The 20386-nt window shown below is 40.4% G+C and overlaps 1 protein-coding gene across 1 annotated transcript in view; it reads right to left on the reverse strand.

The window, feature by feature from the left end:
• Positions 1-20386, reverse strand: part of LOC137273523 (uncharacterized) — a 156023-nt gene that overhangs the window by 126637 nt on the left and 9000 nt on the right. The window contains exons 4-10 of the mRNA XM_067806249.1: positions 19803-20015; positions 18332-18367; positions 16830-16939; positions 15620-15833; positions 14659-14799; positions 12261-12674; positions 10846-10998 (exon numbers count right to left, since the gene is read on the reverse strand). Of these exons, the coding sequence (XP_067662350.1) occupies positions 10846-10998; positions 12261-12674; positions 14659-14799; positions 15620-15833; positions 16830-16939; positions 18332-18367; positions 19803-20015 (1281 nt within the window). The remainder of the gene's footprint in view (positions 1-10845; positions 10999-12260; positions 12675-14658; positions 14800-15619; positions 15834-16829; positions 16940-18331; positions 18368-19802; positions 20016-20386) is intronic.

The raw sequence follows: 20386 nt of genomic DNA on the forward strand, positions 1-20386 counted from the left end.
ATTTTAATCATGCAAGATTATGAAAATATTCATCATCTCAGCAGCTTAATGATGAAACCTGTGTCCACATTCTAAAGTCATGAACTGGTAACTTTCAGGCATAGGAAGCATGACTGGTTTGCAAAATATGGAAACAATTTCGCACACTGGATATGAATACACAATGCCTACAAAGTGGCAGATGTAACATATATTACACAGGGGGTTACATTTATTCAGTAGAGTACAGATTTGCATCAGGAATTCAAACTTGCACTCTCAGACATAGGCATCCATTCGTCAGCACCGAAAGTCAGTTATCTAACCCACTCACAATAATGGAAGTCGTGTAACTGGCATTCTGGATCACATACTGTGCACACTCCTTTGACAAATATAAATGTAAATAGCTATGAACACACAATCCCTTTCTGAAAGTTGCACTTCCTCTGTAAATATTGAACCCCCACTGGGTGGGTGGGTAAGAATGCTGTCTGTGTGCTGGTGTAGGTGTCTTACCCTGAGTGAGTTCGAATCCTGGAGGGGACATGATCCTAAAAGTACTCTATTCTATTGAGAAACAATAATCCCAAACTTGAAATAGTTAATGTGGATTACAGTTCATTTGTTTCATATTTTTTCAGTAAAACATGACTCTAAAAGTACTAGAATCTCTATTCTATTGAGAAACAGTATATCAAACTTGAAATAGTTAATGTGGATTACAGTTTATTTGTTTCATATTTTTTCAGTAAAACATGACTCTAAAAGTACTAGAATCTCTATTCTATTGAGAAACAGTATATCAAACTTGAAATAGTTAATGTGGATTACAGTTTATTTGTTTCATATTTTTTCAGTAAAACATGACTCTAAAAGTACTAGAATCTCTATTCTATTGAGAAACAGTATATCAAACTTGAAATAGTTAATGTGGATTACAGTTTATTTGTTTCATATTTTTTCAGTAAAACATGACTCTAAAAGTACTAGAATCTCTATTCTATTGAGAAACAGTATATCAAACTTGAAATAGTTAATGTGGATTACAGTTTATTTGTTTCATATTTTTTCAGTAAAACATGACTCTAAAAGTACTAGAATCTCTATTCTATTGAGAAACAGTATATCAAACTTGAAATAGTTAATGTGGATTACAGTTTATTTGTTTCATATTTTTTCAGTAAAACATGACTCTAAAAGTACTAGAATCTCTATTCTATTGAGAAACAGTATATCAAACTTGAAATAGTTAATGTGGATTACAGTTTATTTGTTTCATATTTTTTCAGTAAAACATGACTCTAAAAGTACTAGAATCTCTATTCTATTGAGAAACAGTATATCAAACTTGAAATAGTTAATGTGGATTACAGTTTATTTGTTTCATATTTTTTCAGTAAAACATGACTCTAAAAGTACTAGAATCTCTATTCTATTGAGAAACAGTATATCAAACTTGAAATAGTTAATGTGGATTACAGTTTTTTTGTTTCATATTTTTTCAGTAAAACATGACTCTAAAAGTACTAGAATCTCTATTCTATTGAGAAACAGTATATCAAACTTGAAATAGTTAATGTGGATTACAGTTTATTTGTTTCATATTTTTTCAGTAAAACATGACTCTAAAAGTACTAGAATCTCTATTCTATTGAGAAACAGTATATCAAACTTGAAATAGTTAATGTGGATTACAGTTTTTTTGTTTCATATTTTTTCAGTAAAACATGACTCTAAAAGTACTAGAATCTCTATTCTATTGAGAAACAGTATATCAAACTTGAAATAGTTAATGTGGATTACAGTTTATTTGTTTCATATTTTTTCAGTAAAACATGACTCTAAAAGTACTAGAATCTCTATTCTATTGAGAAACAGTATATCAAACTTGAAATAGTTAATGTGGATTACAATTTATTTGTTTCATATTTTTTCAGTAAAAATTACCCATGAAGATCTAAAATAGAATTTGTTTTAATGCTTGAAATTGGAGGTGACTCATGGCATTGGGTTGTCAGACTCATCGACTTGGTTGACAAATGTCATTGTATCATTGCATAGATTGATGCTCATGTTGTTGATCACTGGACTGTTTTGGCCAGACTCAAATAATTAAGGACTGTCATGATATAATTGTGATATTGCCAAATGTAGCCTTAAACAAGCAAACAAACAAATAAATAAACATCAGTAATTCTACAACAAATAGCACCTTTATTTCCATGATCCTCAAATATTCCAGCTACTGTACATAAACAAAGCTAGGCCAGAAGATGCAATGATCAACAGCATGAGCACCAATCTATACAATTGGCATATGATGTCAAGTGTCAACCACGTCAGCAGCCCTCACAACCTGATCCTGATAGTCACCTCTTACAACAAGCATGGGCTGCTGGAAACCAGTTCTAACCCTGATCTTCACAGGTCAAATTAGATGGTACTCAGTATTCAAAGGAAGAAGAGGCTGGCATGCTCCACAAAAGATATCTCAACAGCACCTTATGTTTTAGACATAATTTCTTAACCTCCGGGCAGAATCATCAATTCCTGTGAAAGTGCCTGGCACTGAACATCAAACAACACACTTCTATCTGCTGTGATGTGTAAAAGCTCCAGCCTTTCCATGTGTCTAAGATGATACCGCTTGGACGAGGAGAACATATGCATCGGTCAATAAGCCAAGATCTAACACCATTAGCATCCCCAGGGTGAGATCGGTCTGACTTAGTGTACAAATGAAATCAAATTATTCAAAGGAGAGGGAAGTCATTGACAGAAAGATGTATCTGTGTTCATGTAAGAAAACACTTGTTTACTTCTGAAGGGTGTTTTTGCCTGTTAGCTACATATACTGAGAGGAGAAGCAATGTATACTGATGAGTAAAATAAGGTAACACTTATGGAGACAATGCAAGCAAATTCTTTCAGCAAACAAAAAATGCAACATTTGAAACCCTTAACACTTCTATTCATCAGTTTAATGTAAAAATACCACCACACTCAATGGTTGGGAATACGTGCAATATCACTGCTATGAAGGTAAACAATATGTGACCACATCACAGCTTGAAGACAGGCAATATATGAGATATCACTGCTATGAAGGTAGACAATATATGACACATCACAGCTTGACAACAGGCAATATGTGAGATATCACTGCTCTGAAGGTTGACAATATATGAGACATCACTGCTATGAAGGTAGACAATATATGACACATCGCAGCTTGACAACAGGCAATATGTGCGATATCACTGCTGTGAAGGTAGACAATATGTGAGATATCACTGCTATGAAGGTAGACGATATGTGACACATCGCAGCTTGACAACAGGCAATATGTGCGATATCACTGCTGTGAAGGTAGACAATATGTGACATATCACTGCTATAAAGGTAGACAATATGTGACACATAGCAGCTTGACAACAGGCAATATGTGCAATATCACTGCTGTGAAGGTAGACAATATGTGACATATCACTGCTATGAAGGTAGACAATATGTGACACATAGCAGCTTGACAACAGGCAATATGTGCGATATCATTGCTGTGAAGGTAGACAATATATGAGATATCACTGATACGAAGGTAAACAATACATGTCATATCACAGCTATGAAGGTAGACAATATGTGACATATCACTGCTATGAAGGTAGACAATATGTGACATATCACTGCTATGAAGGTAGACAATATGTGACATATTAAAGCTCAAACACAGGCAATATGTGAGATATCAACGTGAGAAAATTAGAGCTACAAAAGTAGGTAATATGTGAGATGTGACACAATATAGGTAGACATTATGTGTGATATATACTCATGGAAATCAATACGGAACACCTGGTCTGTCGTACAGACCCTGAAGCATATATATCCAAGAAAGCCCACACAAGTCTAGAAAATGTGGCAAGTCTAAATTTCCTTAGCTTCAGGAATGAAGAAAGTCTCATTTGACTATATTTTTTTTTTCACTACGAACGTTTTTTTTCAGTAAAATATGTTCATTTCAGAAACTAGTTGTTAGTCTAGGGAACACCTGAAAGTACAAGTGTTCCTTTATTCTTTTCCAGAATTCCACCCACAGTGCAACACAAAGATTAGAAGAAACCTGGAAAAGAATAAAGGAACACTTGTTCTTTCAGGTGTTCTCGTGTTAGTTTCCACGACTCTGTTACAGTCATGAAGTGTTGGTGACATGACCCTCATGATGTGATATTACAGTAGTGTCACAATCATATTTCTACATTTCTCTTACCACCTTCAATGTTATGATCTAAATGCTGTTTTGCATGACATGAGCTGAGAATATTTGTAACAACAGAGAAATATATTGATGTTCTTCAAAACAATCTAATTCCATGCCAGTTTTTCATGGTATGCTGTAAGACTGGCTCCAGCATCGGCCAATGTGATGAATGTGGATAATACAGGGACAAGTCCCCAGATCGGTGCCAGATAAATATTCTCCTCCTTATTCCACTCCGAGTCAGCAAGTGCTGGGCCTGTTGTATAATGAGGCAATCAAAGAAGCACCTGTTTCTGATGGGCAGGCTGTGGTCTGATCAGCAGGATGTCCGATAGCCTGTCTCTCAGTCCCTGAACCACATTATTTTCCCTTCCACCCAGCCCTTTCTGTAATTCTAAAGGCCTAAATAAAGCAAGTCAAACTCTCCTCAGGTTCTGAATTATCCATCTGACTGGGGTTCCTTATTCTTATTTAAATGTTTTTATTTGTTATTATCAAAATTATATACATTTAGAGGCCATGCAATAGTCTAGATGTCCTGGTGTTACAAGCCAACTAAGATGATTGAATGTAACAGGCACTAGGGCACAAGGAGGCTGGGGTTGGGCAATGTGTTTGAAAAACCATCAAATATTAATTTCCTTTAATGAGATGTTGAAGTCGTCCCTTGTGGCAGGAGGGAAATAGGATGCTGTGAAAAAAAGGGAAATTGGGTCCCTGATTGTTAGAAGGATAAGGCCTCTGCTATGTAGAGAAAGGAGAGATGACTGGGGCCCTGGTTGGGGAGGCTCTGCTAGGAGAGAGGGCAGCTCAGTGGGGCCCTAGAATGGGATGGTGCAGATTAGGCTGGTCTGTGAAGGATTGAGAGAATATGGGAGGGGCTGAGATGGAATGTGAAGTAGATTGGTGGGTCTCTATGATAAAATGGAGGCCCTGCAAAAGGGAGCAGAAAAGAAGGATGGGGCACTACATGGAGAGGGGAGGTCCTGCAATAGGGGAGCAGGGGAAAGGACTGGGGTCTACATAGAGGTGAAGAACTCCAGTTGAGGAGAAGGGTGGGGCTCTACATGGAGAAGACAGGACTTACAGTGGTGAAGCATTAGAAAAGGGAGGGGCTTCACATGTAGGGTGGGGCAGAAGTATGGGGCTCTAGACTAAGAGGAGTGGCACTAGAACAAAGGGAGAAAGGGAGAGGGATGGGGCTCTACAATGGGAGTAGGATTACGCCTCTAGTCGGGGAGTGAGGAGAAATTGTTCACATTGAAAATGGGGACTTTGAGATGAAACAATCAAGTTGGGTAGGGGGAAGGGGTCAGGCGTGAGATGGACAGGAGGCGTGGCCACCATGGGAGATAACCCATGGGGATGTGGGTCCAGGACTGAAGAGGAAGCTGGGAGACTGAGAGGAAGCGAGCAGAACATAGGGACCTGGTGGATAAATCTACACAGCCTCTCACTGCCTTCATGAGCCGGAAGCCCTCTCCCTTGGGAGAGGTAATATTGATCAGGATGAGGATAAGTGTTATATTGCTGGTTCTCAATATTAACTAACCTGGAGTTTTTAATAATCATGATATAGTGCCCAAAAAGTGATTTGTCACAGTTTGAGATATGAATTCCATTTTCAGTGAAATCAAGTAGAGAGTAGAGAATAATGAATTCTCTCATGTCATGTGTGTTGTACTGACCTTGGAGAGGAACACAGCCAAAAGATGGAACAGCTATTGTGGATGGTACAGACCTTGGAGATCGTACAAATGTGTACAGTCTGTTCGACTCAAAAGTGGACCAATGAATCACAATGTAACTCAAAAACTAAAAAACATAAAATACTCAGTGAAATGCTGATCATAATCAAAACTCTGTGAGGTTTTTGCAGAAGTTTTGTTCAAAAAATAAAAAAGTTGTTTAACAAACTATCATCAAAATACTGACACATTTCACTGTTTGTTACAAGGGAGGAATGCAGAGAATGGGACAGTCAGGTGTTCAAGAAGTATGTGCACAAGTGCCAACAAATTTATTTATTATTCATTAACCTGTACTGTGTGGTCTCCATCCTGTCACACACACCAGGCTGCCCCTTTACCTGCATCTCTCTCTCGAAACAAATAGTGAACTATGTCAATATTTTAATGAAACATTCTGCAAAAACCTCAGAGTTGGTATGATGTCTGATTATTAACAGGGAAGGTACCCAGCTGTAACAGCGAGTACAGAGCAAGGAGACTGGCAGTTTTGGAACGGTACCTAGATGTAACAGAGAGTACAGTGCAGGTAGAGGGGCAGTTGTGGGAAGGTACCCAGCTGTAACAGAGTGTACAGAGCAGAGAGAGTACACAGCAGGGAGACTTGCAGTTCTGGGAAGGTACCTAGCTGTAACAGAGACTACAGACGGAGAGGGGCAGTTAGGGGAAGGTACCCAGTTGTAACAGAGGGTACAGGGCAGGGTGAGGGGCAGTTAGGGGAAGTTACCCAGCTGTAACAGAGAGCAGAGAGAGGAAGACGGGCAGTTGAGGGAAGGTACCCACCTGTAACAGAGAGTACAGAGCAAGAAGGGCAGTTACACAGCTGTAACTGAGAGTACAGAGAGGGAGAGTGGCAGTTTGGGGAAGGTACCCAGCTTAACAGAGAGTACAGAGCAGAGAGTACAGAGCAGGGAGACTGGCAGTTTTGGGTAGGTACCCAGTTGTAACAGAGAGTACAGAGCAGTGAGAATACAAAGCAGGGAGACTGGCATTTGGGGGAAGTTACCCAGCTGTAACTGATAGTACAGAGCAGAGAGAGTACAGAGCAGGAAGAAGGGCAGTCGAGGGAAGGTACCCAGCTGTAACAGAGAGTACAGAGAGGGAGAGTAGCAGTTTGGGGAAGGTACCCAGTTGTAACAGAGAGTACAGAGCAGAGAGAGTACAGAACTGGGAAACTAGCAGTTGGGGGAAGGTACCCAGTTGTAACAATGAGTACAGAGCAGGGAGAGTACAGGGAGAGGGGGAAGCTGTGAGCAGTTTAATTCACAACTAGTTCCAGTGCATTTCCACTGACCTTTGATGTTCCATTCAAGATGTCAACAATTATGAAAAAAATATGGAACTGATGTCATTGATTCGTGAGAATGCAAACTCATGAAAGCCAGCACAAATACTAAAAGGCACTGAAAATCATCACAGACCCAAGGAGATCTCAAACAGCGATTTGCCCCTGGCAATATTCCACATTCAAAGCACATGTGCAAATATTCTGTTCCGTTTTTATTCCTTGAACCAATCATTTTAATGAGTTTGCAATCTAGCACATTCTTGATGACACATCAAGCAATCTTTTCCACATTTGTTGACGTTTTAAACTGTAGTTGGATCTGCCACGGTGTTTTTATGACAAAACAGTAAGAGGGAGCATCAATGGATCTGCTCAATCCTGTTATTCTGAACACATGCTTAATCCAGTCAATTATTCAAGACAACCACAATGTTACGATTCATGACTAACAGGATTGATGTCAGTCAAACTGAGGCTCAGGAGGTTTGTCAAACACAGGGCTGTAACATATTTTACTCTCTTACAAATTGCAAGGATTGTATTAAATGATACATGTTCGTTGCCATCCTGTGTTCTAAGGAAGAGCTTTTGTCACTGAACTTCCCAAGAAATATAATGTTTCCTAAGGAAACTTTGGTCACAATACTTGACAAATAAACCTTGGTTGCAGAATGTCCTCAATACAACATTTGTTTTAAACTGTTCAAAAATTAAGCCCTTGGTCACAATACTTCAGAAGTAAACTCATGAAGATCCTGGATAGAATTGATCTCTAGCAACCCATGCTTGCCGCAAGAGGCAACTTACGGGATCAGGTGGTCAGGCTCACTGACTTAGTTCACACGTCATTGTATCCAAATAGCTTGATATGTCACGTACTTGCACCAGGAGCTGACATACAGATTACTTGAACTTGGGGGTGACATACAGGAGTCAATTGCCCCTGGAGATGACATACAGTGTTATATGCTCCTGTAGCTGACATGAAGTAGCCACAAAATTTCGGAGTCTGATATTCAAACCACAGACCTTCTGATCCGAAGTCGGATGCCTTGTCCAGATGACTAAAAAGGTTAACCTCGTCAACTAGCTGACAAAATAAGTATGTCATCTGTGGGTTGACTCCACGCCCTGCTACTGACATACAGGAGTTACTTGCCCCTTGGGATGATGACAGGTGTTACATGTCCCTGAAGCTGGCATACAGATTACTTGCCCTTGGAGATGACATACAGTAGGTATCTGCCCCCAGAGATGACATACAGGAGTTACCGTGTAAAAGCCAACCCCATAGATAAAATGATCCCCTAACTTGACCCCTAAAAGTAGTGTCAAAATGGTATGTTTCGTGCATAAACCGAGCCCCCGCTAAACTCACACCACAAGACATCTTGCAGTTACAGTCTTCAATGTAAAACGTAAGTATGCTATGTGATCTCATAACGTTTATACTGACCATTAGTTCTAGAAAATGTTTGTTTTTACTTCCATATCCACAATAATACATTAACCCAACATGTGGTGATGTTTTGTGTAACACGTTCAGAATAGCATGATTTCAGCCAAAACTTTCATCTGAATCTATAAATTTTCGTTTACAAGGACAGTATCCGTTGCTGTTATTTGATTGGCTGCTTTAGGACATGTGTTTGATTTTGACCAATCACCATCCTTAGAGCAGACTTTGGCAAATAAGCATCATTAGAAACCAATCTTTATCCAGAAAGATAGCTTTTGACACATCAGACAAGAGTCATCAGAAGATGACATATCCCCCCGGACCCCACATGTTTGAAAGGACAAATAATCTGAGAGTTACTCATTGTTTTTTTAGACTAAGTTTGAATTGTTTCCATGGAATTTATGAAAATTATAAATGCCATATATCTGTAACCAGCAATGTCACAATTTCAAGATCTGTCTCATATATCTGCCAAGATCTGTTGAAAGATATGAAACGCTTTTCAGGTTGTGCTCTGGGAACGAAGCCCTCCCCTCCATTTTGAGACAAAGTCCAAAACATTTCCATGGAAACCATGAAAATAATACATCACAAAATCCTTTAAAAACCAAAAGGCACCATTTTGGGGTCTGCCACACATATCTAGAAAGTTTTACTAACAGATATTAAGAAGTTTTTGAGTTCTGCTCTGAAAATGAAACATACCTCTCACTTTCCAGACTAGGTCCAAAACGTTTCCATGGAAACCGAGAAAATAATAAATCACAGAAACCTGTAAATACCAAAAGGCACCACTTCCGCTTATGACTGATATATCAACCAAGTTTTGCAGAAAAATATTGAACAGCTTTTGAGTTCTGCTCCGGAAACGAAACACACCTCTCACTTTTCAGACTATGTCCGAAATGTTTCCGTGGAAACCGAGAAAAAAATAAATCACAAAAACCTGTACATAGCAAAAGGCACCACTTTAGGTTCTGACTGATATATCTACCAAGTTTTGCAGAAAAATATTGAAGGGTTTTTCAGTTCTGCTCCGGAAACGAAGCCCACCTCAATTTAAGACTAACACCAAAATATTCCATGGAAAAACAAAAAAAATATAAATGCCCAAAATCTGTAAATATTGGGAAATAGACAACCATGCAAACAACAAAACAACAGCAGTTGGTCCCATTATTAACAGCACCTGTGTATCGCTTGCGTGGCATTGCAAAACAACAAAGCAGTCACTGTATGTGAAGTCACAGGAAACAGTTGATCACATTGGCAGTTGATGTCATTTTGCAAATGGTGACCGGACAGAATTAGAACATTTTTTAATTATTGTGCGTAAATAGGTAGGTACGAAACTTAATAATGACTAAGAGCAAAATATTTTGAAATAATGTAAAGTGTATACTTTGATATGTATCTTATTGATTGTTCATAACAAAGTTGTGAATTTCCAGGCAGGTGTACCGCTGACCTGTAAGATCGTCCTGACAGGCCACTGACAACTTGAAAAACACTTTCGTGAAATTGTGTCTCATTGGTAAGCCGACCCCCTTCAACAGACTGCTTTTTTTTATCCTCAAAATTCACCTTGGCTAGTATAATATGAGGTACATGCCCCTGAAGCTGACGTACTGATTACTTGCCCCAGGACATGACATACAGGAGTTACTTGCCACTTGGGATGACATACAGGTGTTACATGTCCCTGAAGCTGACTTATACATTTCTCGCATTTGGAGCTGACATACAGGAGTTATCTGCCCTTAAAGCTGATGTACACAAGTTACATGCCACTGATGCTGAAGTACTGTTCACTTGCTCTTGGACATAACATACAGGAGTTACTTGCTGCTTGGGCTGACAGACAGGTGTTTCTTGCCTCGGAACTGGGATACAGGAGTTATTTGTACCTGCAGCTGACATACAGAAGCAACATGTCTCTGGTGTAATTGAGCTTCTTACCCCTGGACCTGTGTTGACGTGTAACTTTCGTGAAGGGTGGAATGGTGCTATTTGACCTTATGTTTCTAAAATATTCTGTGACTTCCCATTACGGTCATATTGCCCTGAAATGAGAACAAACAGAACCAGCAAAATCTTGACTAACCTGGACAGTGTGACCTGAACATAGAGTTCCGGAGTTCCTTGAGCTGTGGGAACTGGGCCAGAGAGAACCGGTTCTCCTCCACAGGTGTGCTGGCGATGGCACCAATCTCTGCTGTGTGGTCCAAACTGCTCTGGACGACATACATGTGGATTCCTGTACAGAGTAATAACATTGGTAAGTCTAACATTGTCTGACGCAAACCCAGAGGTGTTTGCAACCTTAAGTTTTTCTTAATGATAAATGCTTGAGCACTTTCAATGAAAATGAAACCTCTAACTCTGTTGTAAAAGTTTTCTAGGACCTCTTGCAGAGTGTGGAGTCATCCCACAGATGACATCCTTACCTCTTAAGCTTGCTGATGCGGTTCGCCTCTTTGATCATGTCAACCACGAATCTTTGGATCAGAAGGTCTGTGGTTCAAATCCAAGCACGAGACTCACAAATTAAGCTTGTTCATATGAAACTTTAGCACAGTAAGTCTCAGTACCCTACCATGCGGCTAGAGATGCCCGACTTCAGATCAGAAGGTCTGTGGTTCAAATCCCAGCATATAGAATTTTATGGCCACTACATTGACATGCACCAAGAAATTTCCCATGTCAATTTTTGAGAGAAATCCAAGGAAGAATAATTTCTTATGTCAATAATTTGTTTGTAGTTGACACTGACAAAATCACCACAAACAGCTGTTAAACAAATATAGGCAAAACAAATATAGGGTGGCTAAAACATGTGGATGTTCTGCACATATCATATCATGTAAACCAATCTGTACAGAGTTAGAATATCTGTGGGACCAACATACCAGCATACCAACATACCTGTGAAGATCTGGGTTAGAAATGATCTTCAGTTAGGCATGTAGCAAGCCAACTTTTTGTGTAAGCACAATAGCTTGCAAAGCTATATATTAAGACGGTAATGAGGGTTTGCCCAATCGTTTTACTAATAATCATATTTAAGCCTGCGCTTTTTTCACCTTAGTAGCTGTGCCTATGTCAGTACCCCATGCTTGTATAACAGGCGACTAATGGGACTGGGTGGTCCGGCATGCTGATTTGGTTGACACATGTCAACGTATTCCAATTGCATAGATCAATGCTCATGATACTGATCACTGGATTGCCTTGTACATAGTCGAATATTTATAGACTGCTGGAATATTTTAGCTTCAAACAAGAAAGAAGCAACAAACAAAAAGCTCTGGTTCATTGTCTGTGCTCATCAGTTCTTACAATAATGCTATGTGTGGCGAAGAACTAAACTAACTAACTCACTCACATACCTGGGTTCCTACACGATTTGACTTAATATGTCTTGTCTCATCTCAATAGGAAACTACTGGCACTTCAGTAAAACATAAATACTACAAAACAATTAAATAAACACACTCATGGTGTTCCCAAAGGACTCACCACTGTTCTTGGCGGCTGAAGCTTCGGAGAGAATGTGGCTAGCATCATCATTGACTCTCCCAACCGTCATCAGTATGATGGCGTCTGCCACGTGCTTGCGGTTACCATGACGAGGCAGGAACATTTGTGTGCGTGCAACATGTATGGCATTGCTGATGTTGGCACTGCCACCCCGGTACTGGAGGCGGAGTAGTGCTAGATAGAGCTGTTTCTTGTCCTGATAGTCGCTCATCTGGAACTCCACACGGGCCTCATCGTTGAAGGTCATGAAGCCAACCCTGACATTGCCACCACTAATGTCGCTGAACACTAGGTAGAAGCGAACAAAGTCAAGGGCGAGGTTGAAGTTGTAGATTCCGAAGTCAGACGAGGTTTCCAGAATGAAGATCAGATCAACCTGAGCATCCCCACAACCTGGAACATACAACACTCTGTTACTATTGAGGTCTCTAACTACTGGAGGAGTAGTCAAATAACATAGTAACTATTGGGGCTTCAAATACTGCAGGAGTCCTAACACACAGTTCCTACTAAGGCTTCAAATACTGCAGGTGTCCTGACACACAGTTACTATTGGGGCTTCAAATACTGCAGAAGTCCTAACACACAGTTACTATTGTGGCTTCAAATACTGCAGGAGTCCTAACACACAGTTACTATTGGGGCTTCAAATACTGCAGAAGTCCTAACACACAGTTACTATTGTGGCTTCAAATACTGCAGGAGTCCTAACACACAGTACCTACTGAGGCTTCAAATACTAAAGGTGTCCTGACACACAGTTACTATTGGGGCTGCAAATTCTGCAGGTGTCCTAACACACAGTTCCTACTGAGGCTTCAAATACTGTAGGTGTCCTGACACAGTTACTATTGGGGCTTCAAATACTGCAGAAGTCCTAACACACAGTTACTATTGTGGCTTCAAATACTGCAGGAGTCCTAACACACAGTACCTACTGAGGCTTCAAATACTAAAGGTGTCCTGACACACAGTTACTATTGGGGCTTCAAATACTGCAGAAGTCCTAACACACAGTTACTATTGGGGCTTCAAATACTGCAGGAGTCCTAACACACAGTTACTATTGGGGCTTCAAATACTGCAGGAGTCCTAACACACAGTTACTATTGGGGCTTCAAGTACTGCAGAAGTCCTAACACACAGTGACTATTGGGGCTTCAAATACTGCAGAAGTCCTAACACAAAGTTACTATTGGGGCTGCAAATTCTGCAGGTGTCCAAACACACAATTACAAATTGTTGCTTCAGATACAGCTGGCGTCCCAACACACAGTTACTGTTGGGGCTTCAAATACTGCAGGTGTCCTGACACACATTTAATACTGGGGCTTCAAGTAATGCAGGTGTCCTGACACACACTTAATACTGGGGCTTCAAATTCTGCAGGTGTCCAAACACACAATTACAAATTGTTGCTTCAGATACTGCAGGCATCCTAACACAGTTACTATGGAGCTTCAAGTGCTGCAGGTATCCAAACACACAATTACTATTGGGGCATCCATGTCAAGGGAGATAACTGAAGACATCATTAGGAAAATTCTTATGCATACACAGTTGAATTCACAGCAAACCTAATCTACTCTTAATTTTTCTACATTCACTGATATTATGGATCATCAATCCTTGTACAGATTTAGGTAGAGGTATATTCACTAGGGAGTACTGTAAAGCCCTGGGAGTGTAGGGTTTACTTTGATGATTATGTGGTTGGTGTTTTCAATATTCCAGCTGGCCTGTACATACTGAAGTCTGGACCAGATGACCAGAAGACTGACATCAACAGGCCCAATCCACATAACTTGATTACAAAGCCAAGCCATAAAACAAGCAACAGAGCCTGATAACCAATCGATGGGAATAACCTCTTACAAGTAGCACTGGACACTGTGACCTGAAATCCCCAAGTATTGTGATAAAAAGTGAATGAGCAATTGAGAATAGTTCAAAGCATGACTCAGCAATATTCCAACTATAAGGCAGTGTTCTGTAAATAATCAAGTCCCAAACAGACAGTCCTGTGACTGATATTATGAGTATTGTTCTACGCAACTGGGATATGATGACATGTGCCATGATGGATGTTCACGGGTACATGTAATATAGAAGACAAGTCCATTTAGTAAGGAAAGTGTGTTAGATATACAACACTTTAAAATCTTTGCCATACATTGTTAGCCAGTCATTACAAACCTGAAAACCCTGTGGTGATTCCAGGAACCCCAGGGTAATTCCAGTGCCTAGATTTTCGAAGCTCTCTTAGCGCTAAGATAGTCGTAAGTTAATGCAAATGAACCTGACCATCCAAGAACCATGGTGCAAAGGCACAAAACTGTAGTTTTAGTATGATCCGTTAGATCACTCAATTACTCACGTCTGTTTTGATATGCGTCGTTTTTCTTGGTATACCATGACACAGTAGGTGGTGGGATGCTTGATATGTCACACACAAGTGTGACACTGTCTCCTGCCGCCACTGTCAATGACTCTGACGACGCCTCTATGTGAGGTGGCTCTGAAGGTTAAAGATGAATACAGTGCAGTAACTCAATCTGTTCCACTGCACTCCATCCAACTCATTCACATTCTCAATAACTCATATAGCCAGTCACTTTGCCTGTCACTTATTCAATCACCCATCCAAAAATCCACTAGCCAATTCATGTACCAGTATTCACCATCAGCCATCAATCCACCTGTCTATTCATATACCCATCCTATCTTCCACTCACTCAACCATCCATGCAACCATTTGTCCACCCAGTCTTTCATCCATTAATCCACCTCCTCATCCAGCCAATCATCCATTTGCCCATCCTATCTTCCACAACCTCATCCATCCATCCATAAACGCAACCAATCTTCCAACCTATCTACCACCTCCTCATCCAGTCAACCATCCATTTGCCCATCCTATCTTCCACAACCTCATCCATCCATCCATAAATGCAGCAATCTTCCACCCTATCTACCACCTCTTCATCCAGCCAACCATCCATTTGCCAATTCTATCTTCCACACCTTCATCCATCCATCCACAAACACAGCCAATCTTCCACCCATTTACCACCAGCTCATCCAGTCAACCATTCATTTGCCCATCCTATATTCCATCCACTCAACCTGGAACCATCCATCAATCCATCCACTTGACTACTCAGTGTTCCATCCACTCATTCACCTCTTCATCCAGCAAATCATCCATCCATCCACATACCCATCCATTCATCATGCACCATCACCCACCAATCAAGCATTCTTCTCATTCATGCATCCATTCACAAATCCACTGAAACATCAACACTCACCCATCTATTCAGAAGCTTTCTACTCACCCACAATGGACACCAGATATTTGTGTATCGCCTGTTTGTCATTCATACAAATGTAGACACCCCCATCAGACTCCACCGTGCCAAAGTTTATGACCCTCAAGTTCCAGTCCTTCAGGTAGGGTCGGATGACAGAGAGTCGGGAATCATCGACAACCCGTGTGTCCCCCGATGTCAACTTCCGTACCCCAGTATCACTGACCTTGCTCCAAGACACCTACAAGGGAGATAACTCTCACTCAGACATTCACTATCATGGGGGACATTTCAAGGATTTTATGTGTGCTTTGCAGGAAAATTAAGAAAAAGAATACTGCATTAAAAATTGGGAGTTTTATAATGTTCTCATTTTCTTAAATTCAAAGATACTCTAATCCTTTCATTTTAGCACATTACAGTATTATTATCATTGCACTGGTAAAAAATGTAACACCTATACATGAAAGCCTGTGGCTCTTTATTGGTTGCAGGTGCAAATGCATCCAACTGTCTTGTCCAGCTAATTTGTCTCTCAGCTGAAATTTCTTCCTACAATGTACACTTGCATTATTCAAAATGAACTTTCAGCCAATGATACTTCTTTCTTTATATTCTGGCAATTCCAAACATAGTACTAGCAAATTATTAGCCATGTGACCATGTACGTAATCCAAAATATATTGCTCTGCTTTACTTCACACCCATAGTTAATGCGGAAATCAAGTTTTCTATAAATCTCTATTTTTGCAACATTCTGTGTTTTCACTGATCAACATGTTCACACATAATAGAGAACACTATTACTAGTTCAGTGCACAGTTTGAATTGCTCACTCATTTCAAGCAAACGATGACGTGTATAACATTCTACAGCAAAGGCTAGAATTTAGATCTAGGGCAACATCCATTGTTATTTTTTGAATGCAAATGCTCTTTGTTTGTTTACCACTGCATTCTTTCAGCAATATGACACCAATCTGTAAAACAGTGACACCCTACAAGACAATCTAGTGATTGACAACATGAAACAGGATACAATGACAGGAGAGAGTTGGGTTTTACCCCGCTTTCAGCAATATTCCAGCAATATCATGGCAATACTACACCGAAAATGGGCTTCAAACATTGCACCACATGGGGAATCCAACCTTGGGCAACACTCTAACCACTAGGCTACCCCACAGCCTCATGATGACATGAGAATCAAGGATGAGGTGATGTTTTTCATGGGTTACCTTGGTAATAAGCTGAGGTCGGGTCATGCTACAGGTCAAGGTCATCACAGTCTGCTTCACTATGGAGACACTGAATACAGGAGTGGTTCTGTCAAACAGACTGCTGCTCACTGAAACATAAGTCATGCAGTCATCAAGTGAAGTTTACATATCTTGTCCTTGCACTGAAACACTCTAGATCTGAAAACAGTGAATGTGCTTACTCTTGATGAGTATTTAACAAACTGAAATGTACATGTGGGAGTGAGTGAGTTTAGTTTTACACCACATTTGGCAATATACCAGCAATGTCACTTTGCGGGACACAAAACATGGGCTTCACACATTATACCCATGTGGGGCATCGAACCCAGATCTTTGTGTGACTAACGCCTTAACCACTAAGCTAACCCTCCACCCCAGAAATATATGTCCATGAATGACAATGTTTTGCATGCTTTAGCAAGTTCATTAAAAGATTGCAATTTCTGGGTTTTGTGACAGCTGACTGATAATTTCTCTAGTTCTGTCCATGTTTTCTTGGTGTCAACAAACAAGGGTTTCTTAAAGGTCAAGTAAAGATGAGAGCTTGTACAGCATTTCCATAACTTGTTGGAAGAACAAGTGATAAGATTTATTTTCTAAAAAAACTATTAATGCTCACAAAAGAAAATAAACATATATTAACCAAATAAAATTCCTTAAAGTGTATAATTTACAAACAGTCTAAAATCACAGATGACAGATTTTTGACACCACATCTTGACTAACAAACTGGACACAGTGTGTGAGTTGGGTTTTACACCACTTTTGGCTATATTCCAGCAATACCATGGATGGGGACACCAAAATCATACTTCACACATTGTACCCATGTGAGGTATCGAACTTTAGCCTTCTGCACAATGAGCGAACACTTTAATCACTAGGCCACCACACCACCCAATAACTCACACAATCCCATGAACAGTTTGTGCTGGAACATTCAGTCCACTAGAGACCATATCGGGAATGATGACAAGTGCAAATGAGAGACAAGACAAGGAGACGAAGTCATCCATATCCCCCGCAACGTCAAAATACTCTTCATGCATATGTCTAGTCACTGTTGCATGGGATACCAATTAAGATTATTGTAATCAGTGCTTTGGAGCTGTCCATGTAAACTTTGATTGTCAATCGCAGCCGGTGAAATCCCCCACTAAGGGAATTAACTCTCAGTCCAGATTTTACGCAATATTGTGCTCATTTGCAAATGTCTGCACATCTGTTGCACATGTGTACCGATAATGGGAAGTTGGCGGCAGAGTGTCGACGTCATATCCTAGACCGTAGCGCTGATAGTTAATGATAAACTGTTGGGGAGGACCGTCCTTCTATTATATGGTCTCTGACACCAAAAGGCTTTTGTTGTATGTTTCACTGCCAAAAATACTAAACTGAAAAAGGTGAGTTTGAGCAAACTCTCCTGTCCACATCCACAATCTGGTATACAACATAGGGAAACATATGGCATTGCTTACCAAGACCTTCATCAGTGTGGGGAATCCGGCACTGGCCTGAAAATAACATATCCAGTAATTCTATACAATATTCAAAATGTGACATATTCTTGCATAAAATATTATAACACAACCAACATGCAGAAATGTTCAACACAAGAACGAACAAGATTAAAGCCTCTCCCAGTGCATGCTTGTTCATGATTCCTTAAGAACACTGCCATTGACAGCTGTCACAGGCACAAAGTCTGCTTCATGCTATCAGGAAAAAATATGAAGTATGAAATAAATACACCAAAAAATTCCCTTCTCGTGACAAATGTAGTTAATGGCACAAATTTTTTAACTCTGGTATTATTTGTAACCTCAGCAGTTTTTGACGTAGCTTGTAACCCTCGTTTCAGACACAATGAATACATTTGTACATGCTGAAGGCTAACACTCAAGGGAATAACTGTGACAATAGAGTGAGAGAGTTTACTTTTATGATGCCCTCAGCAGTTTACATCCATATGGCAGCAGCCTGTAAATAATCGAGTCTGGACCAGACAATCCAGTGACTAACACCATGAGCATCCATCTACGAAACTGGAATATGATGACATGTGTCAACCAAGTCAGTAAGCCTGTCCACCTGATCCCCTTAGTCACCTCTTGTGATAATCATGAGTTACTGAAGACCCAGTCTAACACAGACCTTCAGAATTTGTGAATAATCTATTGCAGCATTTTTAGAACTCAGACTTGTTATGTTTGCACACTTTCATTCTTATAATTTTCGTAGTTGCTGAGGAAATTTGTCACTAATTTACATCGCTGGCACTGAGCCAAAAAGTGTATTGCCAGGGACACAACTCTGTTAAAGCATCAAGGGCTGATAAGTGGATGATTGGACACAGGGACCATTTTCATGATGGCAGACTCAAAGGTTCTGTAAATAATGGAGTCTGGACCAGACAATCCAGCGACTAACAGCATGAGCATTCATCTACGCAATTGGGATAGCGATGACATGTGTTAAACTAGTCAGTGAGTCTGACTAACTGATTCTGTTAGTCGCCTCTTACGACAAGCATGGGTTGCTGATGATCATTTCTAAACCAGATCTTCATGGGTCCTTACCGATAAGGTTCACCTTAATATTTGTACTATCCATAAGGTGTCTTACTGAGGACTTGAACTGCATCCCAAACTGCACAATGTTAAAATCAGAAACTGCCTCTCCCCAAGACACTGACTTACCCTGTGGAGTGGTGTGAAGATCCTCTACTCCTATACACAGGGTATAGATTTTCAAAGCTCTCTTAGTGCCAAAGTAGTGCCACATATCAACACAGACTTACGACTATCTTAGCACTAAGAGAGCTTCGAAAATCTAGGCCAGTGTCAGTGAGATGCTCCGCCAGACACTGACTTACCCTGTGGAGTGGTGTGAAGATCCTCCACTCTAATACACAGGTGACAGAGAAGCTACCAATACACACTGGCTTACCTTGTGGACCACTGTGGAGATCCTCCACTCCTATACACAGGTCACTGAGATGTTCCACCAGACTTTGTCTGTCTGCTTTGCTCATTGACAAGTCCCTAGACGCAAACAGAACTATGCGTTGATTTCCTGGACATATTCCATCTTGTTCTGGCTTGAGGCATATGTAGAAAATAGCCACAGAGTCAGTCACTGCTACAATTTTGCTGATCATTGCTGAAACAGATCAACACACATCATCCTTGTGTCTACTTGAACATAAGTATCAATCTCCTCTCCACAACATCCACAATGTCCTGTTGCCCCTATCACAACACACCTGTGTCCAGATTTCCTCCACAGTCACCGATATCTAGTTGCCCCTCCCCACATACATGTCCAGATTCCCTCAAAAGCCACAGTTGCCCCCACCCCAACCCCCACCTCACACTCACACACACCTGTTTCCAGATTGCCTCCACATTCACTAATGTCTAGTTGCCCCCCTTCCAAAAAACCTGTGTCCAGATTCCCTCCACATTCACTGATGTCCAGTTGCCCCCTTCCAACACACCTGTGTCCAGACTCCCTCCATAAAAACTGATGTC

The sequence above is a fragment of the Haliotis asinina genome, chromosome 2, assembly GCF_037392515.1.
Source record: "Haliotis asinina isolate JCU_RB_2024 chromosome 2, JCU_Hal_asi_v2, whole genome shotgun sequence".
In the NCBI taxonomy this organism is placed as follows: Eukaryota; Metazoa; Mollusca; class Gastropoda; order Lepetellida; family Haliotidae; genus Haliotis; species Haliotis asinina.